The sequence below is a fragment of the Xylaria bambusicola genome (assembly GCF_022495145.1).
Source record: "Xylaria bambusicola strain CBS 139988 unplaced genomic scaffold F5B22scaffold_14, whole genome shotgun sequence".
In the NCBI taxonomy this organism is placed as follows: Eukaryota; Fungi; Ascomycota; class Sordariomycetes; order Xylariales; family Xylariaceae; genus Xylaria; species Xylaria bambusicola.
The window spans coordinates 187,424-201,452 of NW_025953567.1; the positions used below are offsets into that span (position 1 = coordinate 187,424).

Consider the following 14,029-nt stretch of genomic DNA (forward strand, 5'->3'; position numbering starts at 1 on the left):
CGCAGCATTAGGTACCAGACTAGGTACAGTGTCAGCTGTGTACCTTTTCGGTGCTTCGTTAAACCAAAGGATCCCATTAGGTACGCTAATCCAGCTGTAGGTACTTCTATTATGCCACTGATCACAGCCAAAGACAGGTGCCCAAGCATTACCCCTCCACCAGAAAAAAAGTGCCCCTCCATTGAAGGCATCCCAAAAGTATCATCATAGGAGATTCGTACAATAAATAATCTAGGTATCTCATCGGATAAGCCATTCACATCACCACTAGTGGCTTGTTAGCCTCATCTTCATATACTACTTGTTGACACATAAGATGACACTCGATTTGACCACATTAGATGCCCATGAGCAACCTTCAGATGAGCTGAGGGCGCGTTGGAAGGCAATTAAACTGACAGACCACGCCGAATTCGCCAACCACCCAGATATAGATGAGCTAGATGTATCCAATCCAGGGGAATTTCAACTTTATGGAAATATTCCTGGGGAAAAACTGAAAGAGTCTTTCCGCATCCTCCAAGGCGACGATGAAAATGCACCAGGGACACCAAATGATGTCCCAATATACTTTCATCCACTGCTGCCTGGTACTTTTCCCCATCTCCGGTTGAAACACCAAATATTGAAAAGACGTTAACGAGGTAACAGGATTATTAATTCTACCTGCATTGATACCCCCTGATGTACAGAAGTCACTCTTGTCTAAAGTGATACACCGAGATTTATCCAACCCAGCTCACCAAACCAACATGCACCTTCACTTTAATCTTCCTTATAGAGAGGGAGATGACGTTGGCTCACGCTCTTTCTTCTCATATGGCCCTGATACGCCTGCTAATATTACACCCAAAAACCCAGAGGCGCACAAACCCCTGACTATCGAGCAAGTACTTCAACGGCGTCTCTCCTGGGTCACCCTGGGCGGGCAGTACAATTGGACGGAGAGGGAGTATCCCAGTCAATTACCCCCAGAGTTCCCAAGGGATATCGCAGGCTTCCTCCACACACTGTTTCCAGCGACACTAGCCCAGGCAGCTATCGTCAACTTCTACTCACCCGGAGATAATATGATGATGCACCGGGACGTGAGTGAACAGACAGATAAAGGCCTAGTCAGCCTCAGCTTCGGCTGTGACGCACTTTTCATGATTGCTCCCAATGATTATGGGAAACTAGGAGCAGGTGAAGAAAACGAAGATGGGAACGCTCCAAAGAAACAGTATCTCCTCCTGCGACTGCGGTCTGGCGATGCTATATATATGACTCAAGAATCTCGTTATGCCTGGCATGGTGTGCCCAAGGTCCTGAAAGGCACTTGTCCAGACTTCCTGGAAGATTGGCCTGCTGAGGATGGAAAATTCGAGAGTTGGAGAGGATGGATGCGAAATAAGCGAATTAATGTCAATGTACGGCAGGTCAAGTAAAGATTCAAAATAAAAATGATTTAAATGCTAATGATCCATATCATTTGCAAACTCCATCTTGATCCTCATGTGAAGACAATTGAATCAATTAAGTAACTCCATGTCAATATGCGAAACTTTGAGCTGCCATGCCATACAAGTTGTGTTCAATTCATACATGCGGCTCTTCATACTTCATGTTATGTGACTATTACTTTTAATAATCGGATAGTTATACTTTCTCTTTTCAGGCTCACTAATTCGTGGCCCTCATGCGATCGAATCTTAACACACTCTGCATGAGAACCTGAGCACCAAGCGCGCAGTCCTCAGGACTCGTGTACTCCTCAGGGTTGTGGCTGACGCCATTCTTCGAAGGCACGAAGATCATGCTCGCAGGACAACGACGACTAGCGTACACGGTATCATGGCCGGCGCCGCTCGTCATATCGCGCACAAGGCTCTCGTCGCCCGTCACAGCTTCTGCCGATGCGCGCACGGCCGCGATGCAATCCGGATGGAATAGAGTGGCCGGGGAGACGCTGTCGGTTCGCCACGACACCTCGAGGGGACGACTGGGTGTTGCCCCGTCCAGAAGACCCTGGATATTCTCGCCGGCGGCGAGAGCCGCGAAGTCGCGCTTCATATCCGCCTCCATGGCTTCCACCGTCGAGTCAGCTGGTGCGCGCACGTCGAGCGTGAAGCTCACGTAGCCTGGGATCGTGTTCGTGCTGCCTGGCGTGAGACTGAGGATCCCTGTTGATGCGAGCGCGGAGTGCTTCGTCGCCAGTCGATGCGAGTGCGTGATGAGCCGCGCGGCGAGAAGCATTGCGTCAGCGCGGTTCCCGAGGGGTGTTGAGCCTGTATGCGCGTCTCGGCCGGCTACCTCTACCGTGAACCAGCGATACGCCTGGACGCCGTGGACGACGCCGATCTTCTGCTTCTCGGCTTCTAATAGGGGGCCTTGCTCGATGTGCAGCTCGAAATGCGCAGCCATCGGTGTGCTCTTGTGGCTTGCGGGAATCGAGCCTAGGTATCCTATGCGCTCGAGCTCTGATCTCATCGTGGCGTTTCCGCCGCCGACTTCACGAAGATTGTAGGCTGTCTCCAGAGGGATATCTCCAGCCCAGACGCCGGAGGAGCACATGCTTATTGGGAAGCGCGCGCCTTCTTCGCTGTAGAAATAATAATGTTGTTAGTTCGTGAATCACTTGTTTAGAGGGGAATCCATACTTAGTCCAGTTGACGACGCCTACTGGAAATTCCGTTTCCGCATGGTGGTCCTTCAGCGTCTTCAACATCTCGACTCCGGCCAAGATGCCTAATATGCCGTCGTATCGACCACCGCTGGGTTGCGTGTCGAGGTGAGACCCGGCAAATGTAGCTAGACCTTCTCGGCGGCCGGGTCGCACCGCGAAGATGTTACCCATGGCGTCGACTTTAACATCGCAGCCTAGCGACGAGGTGGTCTCGACGAACCAGTCTCGGGCTTGCTTGTCTGTGTCGCTCAGAGCGAGCCTGGACATACCAGTATCATTTGAACCGCTGTAGGCTCATTCTAACATCAGCGAGATGGACTACCGTAGCTTGATCGTCGCGTGCGGGGTTGTTGCGTACCTCCCCCATCGCTTTCCTGTACCCCATGAACAGGTGTGATGCAGTGTTTCCATCAGCCTTTGTTGGTTCACTTTCAATGCTTCGATATCTGTAGTTCGACTCCCTGTCACTTGTACGCTAAATGCGCGACGTGCTGTGTACGGGATGCATGCTCCTCGCAACCAGGCTTTTGATAGCCTACTGGCTACGGGCCTACGGCGACCTGCAAGATAACTCATTGTCCCTCCCTGTTTCAACTTCACGATAATTCGAATTTGTTGTTGAAACCTCTGTCTAGGTAGGCCTATACAAGTCAAAGATTCAAAGGGCTTGGGGTCGTGGTTGTGAGATGTTTGTTCTATGGCCCGAGATCGGTCACCCCACATCTTCAATAACCTCCTATCGCTGATTATGTCCAAATATTAGGTGTTAGGCATCTTCCAAATTCTGGAGTCAATTATTTGATATTCTGTGCGATCTACTATTTGACGCTGAACAAGCTTAACTGGATTGAATCGTCAATGAATATTTGCCACTTGGTTGTGTCATTCTACACTCCTAAACCAAATTTCTGGTCATATTCGATGCTGCTTTATCACTACATCGATGACAAGCTAACTTCTTAATTTCTTTGGGATTGAACTGAGATGGCCGGTATCTGTACCAAGCTGATACATATATCTCTTATATCTGCTCACATGGCAGACAATACTTCGATCACTCTTTGCGGGTGCGTAATAAACGGACTATGTCCCGAAGAAACTCTCTCGACTTTAAACGTCGGAATCTTGGAAATAAGCATCTCCTGGAATGCCAAAGGCAGGGCCTGATCATTTTCGCAGACTAGAAACGTATGTGGAATGCCGCAGTTCGAGGGAACACAATCCACCGGTGTCTCATATGCGTCCTGGGATTGCCTCTCAAGGAGCGCAAAGTATCTCTCAGCATCATCTTCCGGGACATCGTTGTAGAAGGCGTGTTTTGCAATCGGATACACAAAAGCCGAAGCATTCTAAGGGCAATAGCGTCAGTGAATATATTTCCATCGATTCTTTGAGCATCTCTCTTCACGTTGTACATACGCCAGCGTACGGAGTCCCGTAATCGCCCCAGGTAGGGTACTTGCCGCCGAAGGCCGTCAGGAGATCGAGACCAGGCTGAGGAATTGCAAAGGCTGCGATGAACAAAATCGCTCGGAAACCGCCCCTTTTCCCAGCTGCGGCCCGCTCGTGGACGGTAAAACCCTTCACTGCACCGCAGCCGGGGATGCCACCGTACGAGTGTCCTGCTACTACGAACTCCTTGCCGTCGTCCATGCGCTTCTCAACCGCCTTCTGTATCGCTTCAGCGTCGTCTTTCCATGTCAACCCCGTGCGGCCGAGAGTAGGAAGTCTGGGAACGTAAGTCTCGTATCCTTGCTCCTCGAGGGCGACCCGGAGGACCTCGAAGTGTAGTGGCACGTGCCAAGCGCCGGCTACCAGAACGATACCAGGCTTTGTGTTGTCCACAGGATCGCTTGCCATTCTCCTTGGCTCGATTGTTTTTTGTTGGTGTTTTTCAGTGTTGCTGTGCCTATAGCGGCTTCAATCCGAGGGACTAGAGCGTTAAGTAGTTGTAGAGCTCGTATTTATACTATAACTTGACCTTCCCCTCTTCGTACTACCCGATTACCTAGTCCGAAATATATGATGACTGGGATAAGTAGGCATACCCTATGATTGGTGTCTCATGCTTGTCAGCAACGGCACTCTGCAAGCGTCCCGTCTTGATAGCCTATTCAATCAAAATTCATACATTTCCAGCCCTTAATTCGCCAAAAGCCACGCCTGAAAGGGCGGGTATGCACACCGAGTGTCCCAGTCATCCCCACGAAAGACGGGGCGATACGTCTTTTCACCGTATGCTGGATGACGGTCAGTGGACTTATGAGCTTCACTGCCACATGTCTCGGCAACCCCGCTCTACCTAATGCCTAAAAAGGAAGACGTTAGTTTCAACGTGTTCATGAAGGGTAAGGTTGATGTGTTTAGTCTCACGTGATGGTGTACAACTGCAAGCACGACTTGGTATTAAGCTGCTGTTAGATGCGATGAGCAATGAACTAACCGTGACTAGATATTAGTCTACAAAAATCCAGACTGTCTAAAGCAATAGCTAGTGTGCAGGTTACACTTAGTCTATGTTACTTTTATTGGCGTTACACGCGTACAAGCGGAACATGCAGTTTGCCCTGTACTTCGGCCATACGAAGGATCATTGCAGGCTGTTCATGGTCTTTATAAGACATGCAGGGAATATTGGGCCATTTTGGAAAAGTGAGGTTATTCAGACTTCACTTCGTGAAACAAGCCAGTAAGACCTAGGCGGTCAGGGCTGACAGACCAGTTGTATATAGAGTCGAGTCAAGCCACCGAGGCCAGGAGGGAATTGGTTGGTCAATGACTCATGTAGCCCTAGTTGATCATTATATTGTGAATAGCATCAACGTTCTAAGCCCAGATCTCTGCCCTTGTTATAATTGGTGTGAAGCCGGACTGTATTGTCAAAGCAAATGCAGTACCACATTTGCATGTCGAAGTCCCGACCACTAACATGAAGTTCAAGGACGGAAAGCTATACTGCTTTGTCAAGAAAGCTAGTGCATTAGACGATGACCATGACGTCGCCTAGTTTCCTCGACTCCGGGCCCTCTGAGACTCGTATGCCGACGCTGTTGCTTCTTAGAGTACCTAAGGTTAAGTCGTTTCAAACGAGGCTACGTCTTGAAAGCCGTCCGTCTGGCGCCAATAAGAATTGCGATTTGCATACATCGGCAAGTAGTTACTCAAAGATATGTGGGTTTGACATCGCAATACTACGTAACCCTCATGCTTGCATGCGTTAGCAGAGGACAAGCTTTACCTAGGTAGCATTTAATGAGTTAGTAGGTTAGATATTTATATAGCAGATTAAGCTCACATTATTTCATCCCCGTCCAACTAGATTGTATGGATAAGTTGCACTTTGATAACCAATTAGTGCTTGTATGAGAACGTTTCAAGTTCTCAGCTCAAGCTAGATTAACCCAAGTCCTACCTGATAACCCTGTGTTAAGCATAAGGGTATTCGGCCTACACCTCATACTACCATGCGATTAAGAATCAATGGTTGTTGATATAGATACGCCAACACGTGCATCCTCTAGGACGCGCCGGACTGCGAAAGTGTCCAAGACTTTAATTATCTTGAAAGAGATCGGCATTTTATATCCCGAAAGAGAAAGTCAGGGGTCCACAGCTGCTTTCAGCTCTTGGTGAAGCTGGAGGATTCCTGCCACGATAGCTTGCGCCCCAAACGCGAGTGATGTTTTCAATTACAGCCAGGTAATAGACGCAACATTTGCAAATGATTGCATACCTTAGGATTGATATGAAAAGTGATCTTAACGCAGGAACCACGTGAATAATATAGGAATCTGGAAGAGACCCTTTTTAGTTCTACTTTAATTTAGGAGTACGCCTACACTAAATGATAGCTTGCAGCATCGGTGCTAAACCTTTCCGTAGTTGGTCAAGCGAACGCTCAAACGTTCAACGTGCTTTTCAGCTGCCAAGCGGTTAGCATTTCACGATGGCATGACCCCTGCATCATGACCACCCTTCTGAGGATAGGCATTCCCAGCCGAGTTTGCGATGGGGAAGAAATCCCACGGTGAGAGGAACGGGCGCGGCAAGTAGGCAAACTTCTCCTCCTCGTCGCTCATTCCACTCTTTTTGTTGGTGTTCGTGTTGACCATCTCAATTTGCACAAACGCTGTCCGCTCTTTTTTGCTTCGTGTCGCTCATTTTTCAGTCGCTGTTGCGACTTCACTTCGCAAATATGCTCGGTTCACGCGCTTTCTTGGCGCTAGTTGGTTGGAGCGTGTCGGCTGCCGCTGCTACTGAGGTTGTATTCGTGACGGATTTATCGATTTTTACGGTGCTGGTAGGTCCATTTTCTTTCGACGGAATTGTCTAGTCTTCTGCCACAGAGGAAAGCAGTTAATGCGCCGCTACATGGAGGATATCGCAGTGTTTTTCTACCCTCTGGTTGAGCCACAGCGCTCATGAGACTGTTTTCGTTGGCTGCATGTTCAATGTGAAAGACAGTTTGATTGGCTATAGGTTGTCTGTGGGCATTGAATACGTACAGATGAAGTGACTCTATATCGCAAGTCGTCTAACAGATCGGTGTAGGCACCCTGCGCGCAGGCTGCCGTCTCAGGAGTCATAGACTACGAAACGGTCTCTCACTGTCCCTCGGGAGCGAGTGCGCTACAGTCATGCATCTGTTCGAAAAACAACGGCGGCAACTTAAAATCAATATCGAGCGCCATCTCTGAATCTATTGACTACAGGTGTGTACCAGAACACTTATTCCGTGGTCTTGGATCTTCGTTGGTGAGAACTTCGACAGGGCTGTAGCTAACATCTTGACATAGTATGTGACCTTATCGCTTCCTAGGACAGGAAGCAAAAGGACTCGTGCCTTGATCCTTCGAATGTATCCGCCTTTAGTGATAGAGAGAGACTATTGACACCTCTTAACAGCATGCGGTTCGACAGCAACTGATGATCACGCCAGTGCCTCCACTGTGCTTGCCGGATACTGTAACCAGGCTGCGATAACACCCTTTCCAGAACCGAGCCATATTGTCAATGATTATATCGTGGATTTATCGGCCTACCATGATCTCGCACCGTGTGCTCAAAGTGGTCTTGCGGGAGTGGTCTTGTAAGTTTGAATCTCAGTGTATATATCCGATTCCTTGTGTAAGAAAACGCTGACTGTCTCAGGGGTATGGTGAGTTTGATCTGTCACATATATAGGAGATTTTGTCTAACTTCGCAATAAGACCTGGGATCGATGCCAAGAGGATGCCAGTCTTCTCGCAACGTGCGCCTGTGAAAAGAACCAGAATTCCGCATGGGCCAGCGCGCAAATCGACTCGTCTGTCAAGTATTGGTGCGACAGCCACACCAAAGATGTTGTTTCGGCTCAGGGTGTCTTTTCGGGTTACTGTGGTCTGGTGGATGGGACGAGTGAATTCCCCGAGACTACTGATCCTCCAGGAGACGGTTTGTGATTTGTCACCTCGGCATTTTCACGAGGACTAACAGATATTGTTTAATAGTGAATTACTATATCACGGCTCTACCACAGTACAAGGCTCTAGCATCCTGCGCCCAGTCCGCTGTCTCATACAATGTCCAAGCCGTGAGTTATGGAGTCTAGATCTGCTGAGGATGAGACTAACGTAAAAATGTTAGCAAATGTCGAGTCTCTGTCCTTCTGGACCTAAGGCATTGGCCTCGTGCTTGTGTTTAAGAAGCGAGATGACTGGAAGCATCAGCAGCTTGATTACTTCGGATGCCCGATATTACTGTGACTCGACCGCTGCTGACGATATTTCATCAGCTCTCGATGTCTGGGATGTTTACTGCAGTGCTGCGAAAGGATTGACAACACCTGCCGGCATTACTGAGACTGGTGAGTCAACGAGGCTGTGTTCACATGACTTAGGGACATATGGAGACTAACATACCATAGTATCACAGAAAGGCGCCTCCTCCACCGCTCAGTCCGAAACTCGTTCAAACGGAGCACAGGAGACTAACGCATCCGGCTCCGGAAATGGTGCTAATAGCAACAATAATAACGATTCCACCTTGACGACCACCAATAATGCAATGCCAAACACTGGTCTAATAGCCGGAGCTGTGGTTGGTGCCGTAGCGGGCACAGCACTCATCGCCCTCGTAGCATTCTTGCTGTACCGTCGCTCGAAAAAAGCAAAGCAGGCGAACGTTGCTGCCCCGACTGTGTCGGATACTGGAAAACCGGAACTCGATAGCACGTCTGTTACTCAGCCACCGACCGGCAGTCCTAGCCCTAGTATAATGAAAGGCCGCATGGAAGATGTATCCCCCGTTTCCGCGGTATCTAGTCCTTACGCGCCACCACCGATGCCAGAACTACACAACCAGCCTCCTCCGACGCCGGAACTACTGGGACGAGAGACACAGCGAACTGCCTACGAGGCCTACAGCCAGCAGGTATACGAAGCGCCGGGACAGACTCGACCGGTGATATCCGAGGCACATGGCCAACCAATGTCTGAGCTCCAAGGCATGGGATGGCAGTCTGGGCCTATACCACAGGCCTACGAGATGGACGGCAGCGATATCAGGAACCAGCAGCCACGGTAGCACGGCTTGAACGGTGAATCAAAGTTATGATTAATTCGTAAGATATTCTTGGTTTGTTTCGTCGGTTTGGTGATTCGGAACATGTACATACATACAGTAATAGAATGCCCGTATCAGAGATAGACACTCGGGGGATCTGGGCAAGACAGATTGGCAGACGCCAGCTGAGCTTAAAACTCCCTAACACCATATCGGGAAGTGAATCCATCTAAAAAGAAATATCGGGCGGTACCATTCAATAGTGCCGTTCCAGTTAGGGATAGTGACATGTCGTACTCAAACACGCAATTTCGGGATACAACACAGGTTTCACCGGTACGATATGTGATGAACAGTATTCACCGCAACACCATGATTGCATATGGACAGTGGAGCCGAGATCCGGGGGTTGATACCTCTCAATGGCAGTCCACGAGAGTTTGCTGTTATACTTTGGGCACTCTTGCAGTCAGAAACTATCCCTTGGCTTTATGATACTCTAACTTTGAGTGAGAACTGTGATTTAGGCACGGCACTATTGAACATCGCGAGTCAATTTCACAGAGGGTTTTGGTGATCTGGGAGACAAGCCTACAATCATGGATCCTGAGGTATAGTATCTCTCAAGCCTGATCCATTGCATGAGGATTAATCATGCTATCAATCATATCAACGGATTTATTTATCCAACGATATGTTAAGATACTAACAATAAACGTTTTCAATGTAGTCAGGCGGTTCCTCCTCTCTCGAAGCGGTTGTCGCTGCTCTTGTCCCAACCTCAGTGAGTTCATAGCAACACGATACCATTGTCATATTGGAACTTATGAAGTTAGATTGCAGGGTTGTCACTTGTGGGAGTATTCTTCTTAGTCCGGCGGAGATTTCCAATCCTATATGCACCCCGTACGTTCTTAGGAACCATACCGGAAAAGTAAGTTTCGTTATTGGATCTGGTGCCGTGGCCTAATCAGAAGCAGTGACAGAACACCCTCGGTCGGATATGGCATTGACTGGCTGCGTAATATGCGAGAACTTCCCGATAAATTCCTTCTATACCATGAGTCCTTAGATACCTATCTCTATCTTCGCTTTCTACGGACAATAATATTCATCTGCGTTGGCCTGACATGGCCTATCTTAATGCCAGTGAATGCGACAGGCGGCGGATCGTCCACCGAACTCGACAGAATCACCATCAGTAATGTCACTAAGACAAATCACCTGTACGCGCACGCAGTCATGGCCTGGGTGTTTCTCGGCTTCGTATTGTTCACTATCACTAGAGAGCGGCTCTGGCTTATCAACCTTCGTCAGGCGTGGGCTCTTTCAACGCCGAACGCTAAGCGCCTCTCTTCTAAAACCGTGCTTTTTCTTTCGGCCCCTGCAGATGCCCTGGACGAGAACAATATGAAACAATTCTTTGGCGACGGAGCCGTGCGTATCTGGCCTGTGACTAAGTCAGACACGCTGGAAGAGTTGCAGACACTGATTTTGGAACGAGACGACTTAGTAGAGAAGCTTGAATCTGCAGAAGCCGTTCTGATTCATAAGGCTAGCTCGCTGAGCGCTCATAGGGGTGCTGACGGGAAGACGAGGTATATGCTAAGCTATTCTGATATTCCTGACTTAGTGAAAATGGGAATGCGCCTGCGATCTCAGCCTAAAAAAGTTCTCTTCGGCTCCTATGTTGGACTTGCGCAAGGTGAAGAGGTGGATACAATACAGTCGCTTCGGGACCTAATAAAGCAGAAAGAGGAGCTTATTTGTGAGACCACCAGACGTTACGATGATGAGGAGCCTCATGGCACAGCAGCTGTCTTTGTTGAATTCAAAACACAGGCCGAAGCCCAGCAATCCTGCGAACATGTTAAGTCGCCGGATGCTTTGACATTGACGCCGAGATATGCTGGTGTAAAACCGAACGAGATCATTTGGAAGAACCTGAACATTCCTCCTATCCGGCGAATATCGCAGTCAGGCGTTGCCCTCGCCATGGTTGCTTCGACCATCGTGTTCTGGTCTGTCCCTAGCGGACTCGTTGGCCTCGTGTCAAATATTGACTCTCTTGCGGAAAACTTCGAGTCGTTGGGTTTCCTCAACGATCTGCCTGGACCTCTCAATGATCTGCTTACGGGCCTCGTTCCGCCGCTCTTGACTAGTTATCTAATCAAAGACGTGCCGCTTTTGTTTAGAAGTAAGTAAACCTTCCCAGTGTATTCACTTAATAACTAATCATCATATCATATTGTAGACATATTCACATCTTGTGGTGGGCCTACACAAACAGTAAATGAACTGAATGTTCAAAGATGGGGACACATTTTCCAGGTTACGCAGGTAAAAACCAGCTGAACCTTGAATCTAACTACTTGCCTAGCTAACATGTGTTGCATAGGTCTTCCTAGTAACAGCTGTATTCTCAGGAGCGGCAACGGTAGTTTCGCAACTTTCTGAAAACCTGCGAGATATGACGGCTATACCAAGATTGCTGGCAACACAGCTTCCAAAATCGTCCAACTACTATCTTACATATTTCATTGTCCAGGGAATCACATCTGCGGCAGATAACCTCTTAAACTATTCGGAATTGCTTAACCACCTCTCTTTGGAATATCTGGTCGATGAGACGCCGCGCCAAAAGTTTAAACGACATACAAGCATGAAAGACATTGCTTGGGGTCAAGTGTTCCCGAAGGTAAGATCTTCACTGTTTTTTTTTTTGAGAAAGGGCTAATCTAACGTCCTGTAACAGTTCACCAACTTTGTTGTCATTGGTAAGGTCTTATAACCTCGAGAAATCAGCGCTTGCTAACGTACCATTTAGCAATCGCTTATTCGTGCATCGCACCGCTAGTTCTTGGGTTTGCCGCAGCAGGACTTTCCCTATACTACTTATCGTACCGATATAACCTATTTTACGTCATCAAACCCCTGATAGATACCCAGGGCCAAGCATATACGCTTGCGCTTCGACATCTACTCATCGGTGTCTACATCGCGGAGCTAGCGCTGATGGGCTTTTTCGGTCTGCATAAAGCCAATGGACCCAGCGTTATCACAGGGGTGCTCTTCATTTTCACCATCGTTTACAGTGTGCTGATGAATAGATACATCTCACCTCTCGAGAAGCGATTTCCATTTGATTTAGCCTCTTCAAAAGGGAGAGAAGAGGAATCACTACCGCTTCTTTCGAGCATAGAGGAGGGCCAAGGCACATTTACCTCGTCATCAACGGCCTCCGAACTTCCTGTCTTCATGCCTTATAACTTCATGAAGTCTTGGGTCCGCGAGGAAAAAGTTCTCGACCACGAAGATTTGGAAATCCCGGACTATACCGAGGAAGAGTTGACACGGGCTTATCTGCATCCGGCTCTGACCTCGCCGGCGCCGGTGATCTGGATGCCCCGTGATCCTGCGGGCGCAAGCAAGGTTGAAGTTGGCGAGACCGAGGAGTTTGGGTTGAGAGCTAGTGATGAAGGTGCGTGGCTTGATGAGAGTCGCATAGTCCGTTGGAATTTGCACAGTATTGAGGACGTGCCCATCTGGAAGAAGGTGGTGAAATATTGAGCTCTTGTCACTGCAGGCATGCAATGAAATAAATAACACAGCTTCATTTTATTATGATAGCTATCTATTACCTACTCAACTGAAGGATGAATGACTTTAGTGAAGTGATTCCATCTGTCAAAGATCATGGCACGTCTAGTTGTGATTCCTTTTCGCGAATTGAACATCTCCAGCTATCTTTTACAAAGTACAAGACGGGTTGTGGTTAGGTACCTAGGAACATAAGTACTTAGGTACGTATTATAAGTACCTATCCATGATGCAACTGCCCAGAGGCATTGCATGGATAACAAAGTGGGGCCATTCGATAACCAAATGGTCCAAGCTCCTTTTAAGTAGCGTGGTTGCCCGAGAGAGCCAGCCTTGTCGCGCCTTCACCGAAAGCAGTGCTATGCCTTCCCTAGTTTCCTGCAACTTTCATTCGGTTGAAGGTTGATTGTGAAAGAAACGCCGTCTGAAGCCCAAGTCGGCGCCATTTCACCAACTCTTCACCGCCATCCTTTGACCGTTGCATATTGATATCGTGTTTGTGTTCTTGCACACTGCCACTATTGATTTATTTCCTAGCTGTTGGTTTAGTCAACTGCAAATGCTCTTCGCGACGCGGCGACTGTTTCTCAGCTCCCAGTAAATTTCATTCACCATCATTCCGAGACAAAGCAGACAAAGCAACCGAAGCCAGGGAGGAGAGTCAACACCCGCCACCATCGATAACCGTTATAATACCGACATCTGTGACTCTACCTCATCAACCAATCCTGCTCTACTCCGTCGTACGAACCCAAAAGCGGCTCGACCATCGATAGACCCCCATGAGGCTGCACCTACCGGCTTCTACCTAACAAGATGGCGGCTGCGGGGGTAGACGTAGGCTATCTCGCTACCCATCTGGGTATGCCGGAGACCAATATCTCGGGTGCCATCTCTGATCCCACCGCCGATTTGGTCAGCGCTATTCTTGCCGCTGTAGCAACCAAGGCCCACGAGTTCGACACCTTGTTCTCCCAGAAGCTTCAGCTCGAGGTCGAGCTTGAGACATCTGTTAGAAGCGCTGAAGCCCAACGCGATGCTAGCAATGAGACTGCGAAAAAGGCCCTTAAGGACGTAGAGGAAATCCGTCAGAAACTCAACCAAGAAGGTATCGTGACCTCTCGACATTTCAAAAAATATTCTTTGTTCTCTGGATAAATTCTCACACTCGATCAGAAACACGGCGGCAAACCCTCGAGAACGAATTACAAACACTCAAAT

The 14,029-nt window shown here is 48.5% G+C and overlaps 5 protein-coding genes across 5 annotated transcripts; 3 read left to right on the forward strand and 2 right to left on the reverse strand.

Annotated features, from left to right (window-relative positions):
* Positions 1 to 131: 131 nt before the first annotated feature.
* F5B22DRAFT_85084 (uncharacterized protein) lies at positions 132 to 1,545 on the forward strand. The gene is made up of 2 exons (XM_047980624.1): positions 132 to 590; positions 652 to 1,545. The coding sequence occupies exons 1-2, from the start codon at positions 317 to 319 to the stop codon at positions 1,425 to 1,427; spliced, it is 1,050 nt and encodes a 349-aa protein (XP_047832048.1). The 5' UTR covers positions 132 to 316; the 3' UTR covers positions 1,428 to 1,545.
* Positions 1,546 to 1,662: 117 nt separating this feature from the next.
* F5B22DRAFT_635459 (uncharacterized protein) lies at positions 1,663 to 3,241 on the reverse strand (the record flags this gene model as incomplete). Its single annotated transcript, XM_047977145.1, has 3 exons — positions 1,663 to 2,581; positions 2,640 to 2,951; positions 3,024 to 3,241. The coding sequence occupies 3 exons, from the start codon at positions 3,239 to 3,241 to the stop codon at positions 1,663 to 1,665; spliced, it is 1,449 nt and encodes a 482-aa protein (XP_047832049.1).
* On the reverse strand, positions 3,193 to 4,620 carry F5B22DRAFT_85128 (alpha/beta-hydrolase). The gene is made up of 2 exons (XM_047980625.1): positions 4,085 to 4,620; positions 3,193 to 4,014 (listed from the first exon to the last, which is right to left on the reverse strand). Exons 1-2 carry the CDS (start codon positions 4,523 to 4,525, stop codon positions 3,697 to 3,699), a joined length of 759 nt encoding a protein of 252 aa, XP_047832050.1. The 5' UTR covers positions 4,526 to 4,620; the 3' UTR covers positions 3,193 to 3,696.
* Positions 4,621 to 6,860: 2,240 nt separating this feature from the next.
* On the forward strand, positions 6,861 to 9,229 carry F5B22DRAFT_635461 (uncharacterized protein; the record flags this gene model as incomplete). Its single annotated transcript, XM_047977146.1, has 8 exons — positions 6,861 to 6,965; positions 7,217 to 7,379; positions 7,571 to 7,754; positions 7,817 to 7,823; positions 7,876 to 8,098; positions 8,155 to 8,237; positions 8,291 to 8,510; positions 8,571 to 9,229. 8 exons carry the CDS (start codon positions 6,861 to 6,863, stop codon positions 9,227 to 9,229), a joined length of 1,644 nt encoding a protein of 547 aa, XP_047832051.1.
* Positions 9,230 to 9,563: 334 nt separating this feature from the next.
* On the forward strand, positions 9,564 to 12,908 carry F5B22DRAFT_84893 (uncharacterized protein). Its single transcript, XM_047980623.1, has 8 exons — positions 9,564 to 9,819; positions 9,939 to 9,992; positions 10,045 to 10,142; positions 10,189 to 11,405; positions 11,463 to 11,548; positions 11,607 to 11,906; positions 11,964 to 11,985; positions 12,036 to 12,908. The coding sequence occupies exons 1-8, from the start codon at positions 9,808 to 9,810 to the stop codon at positions 12,776 to 12,778; spliced, it is 2,532 nt and encodes an 843-aa protein (XP_047832052.1). The 5' UTR covers positions 9,564 to 9,807; the 3' UTR covers positions 12,779 to 12,908.
* Positions 12,909 to 14,029: the final 1,121 nt, after the last annotated feature.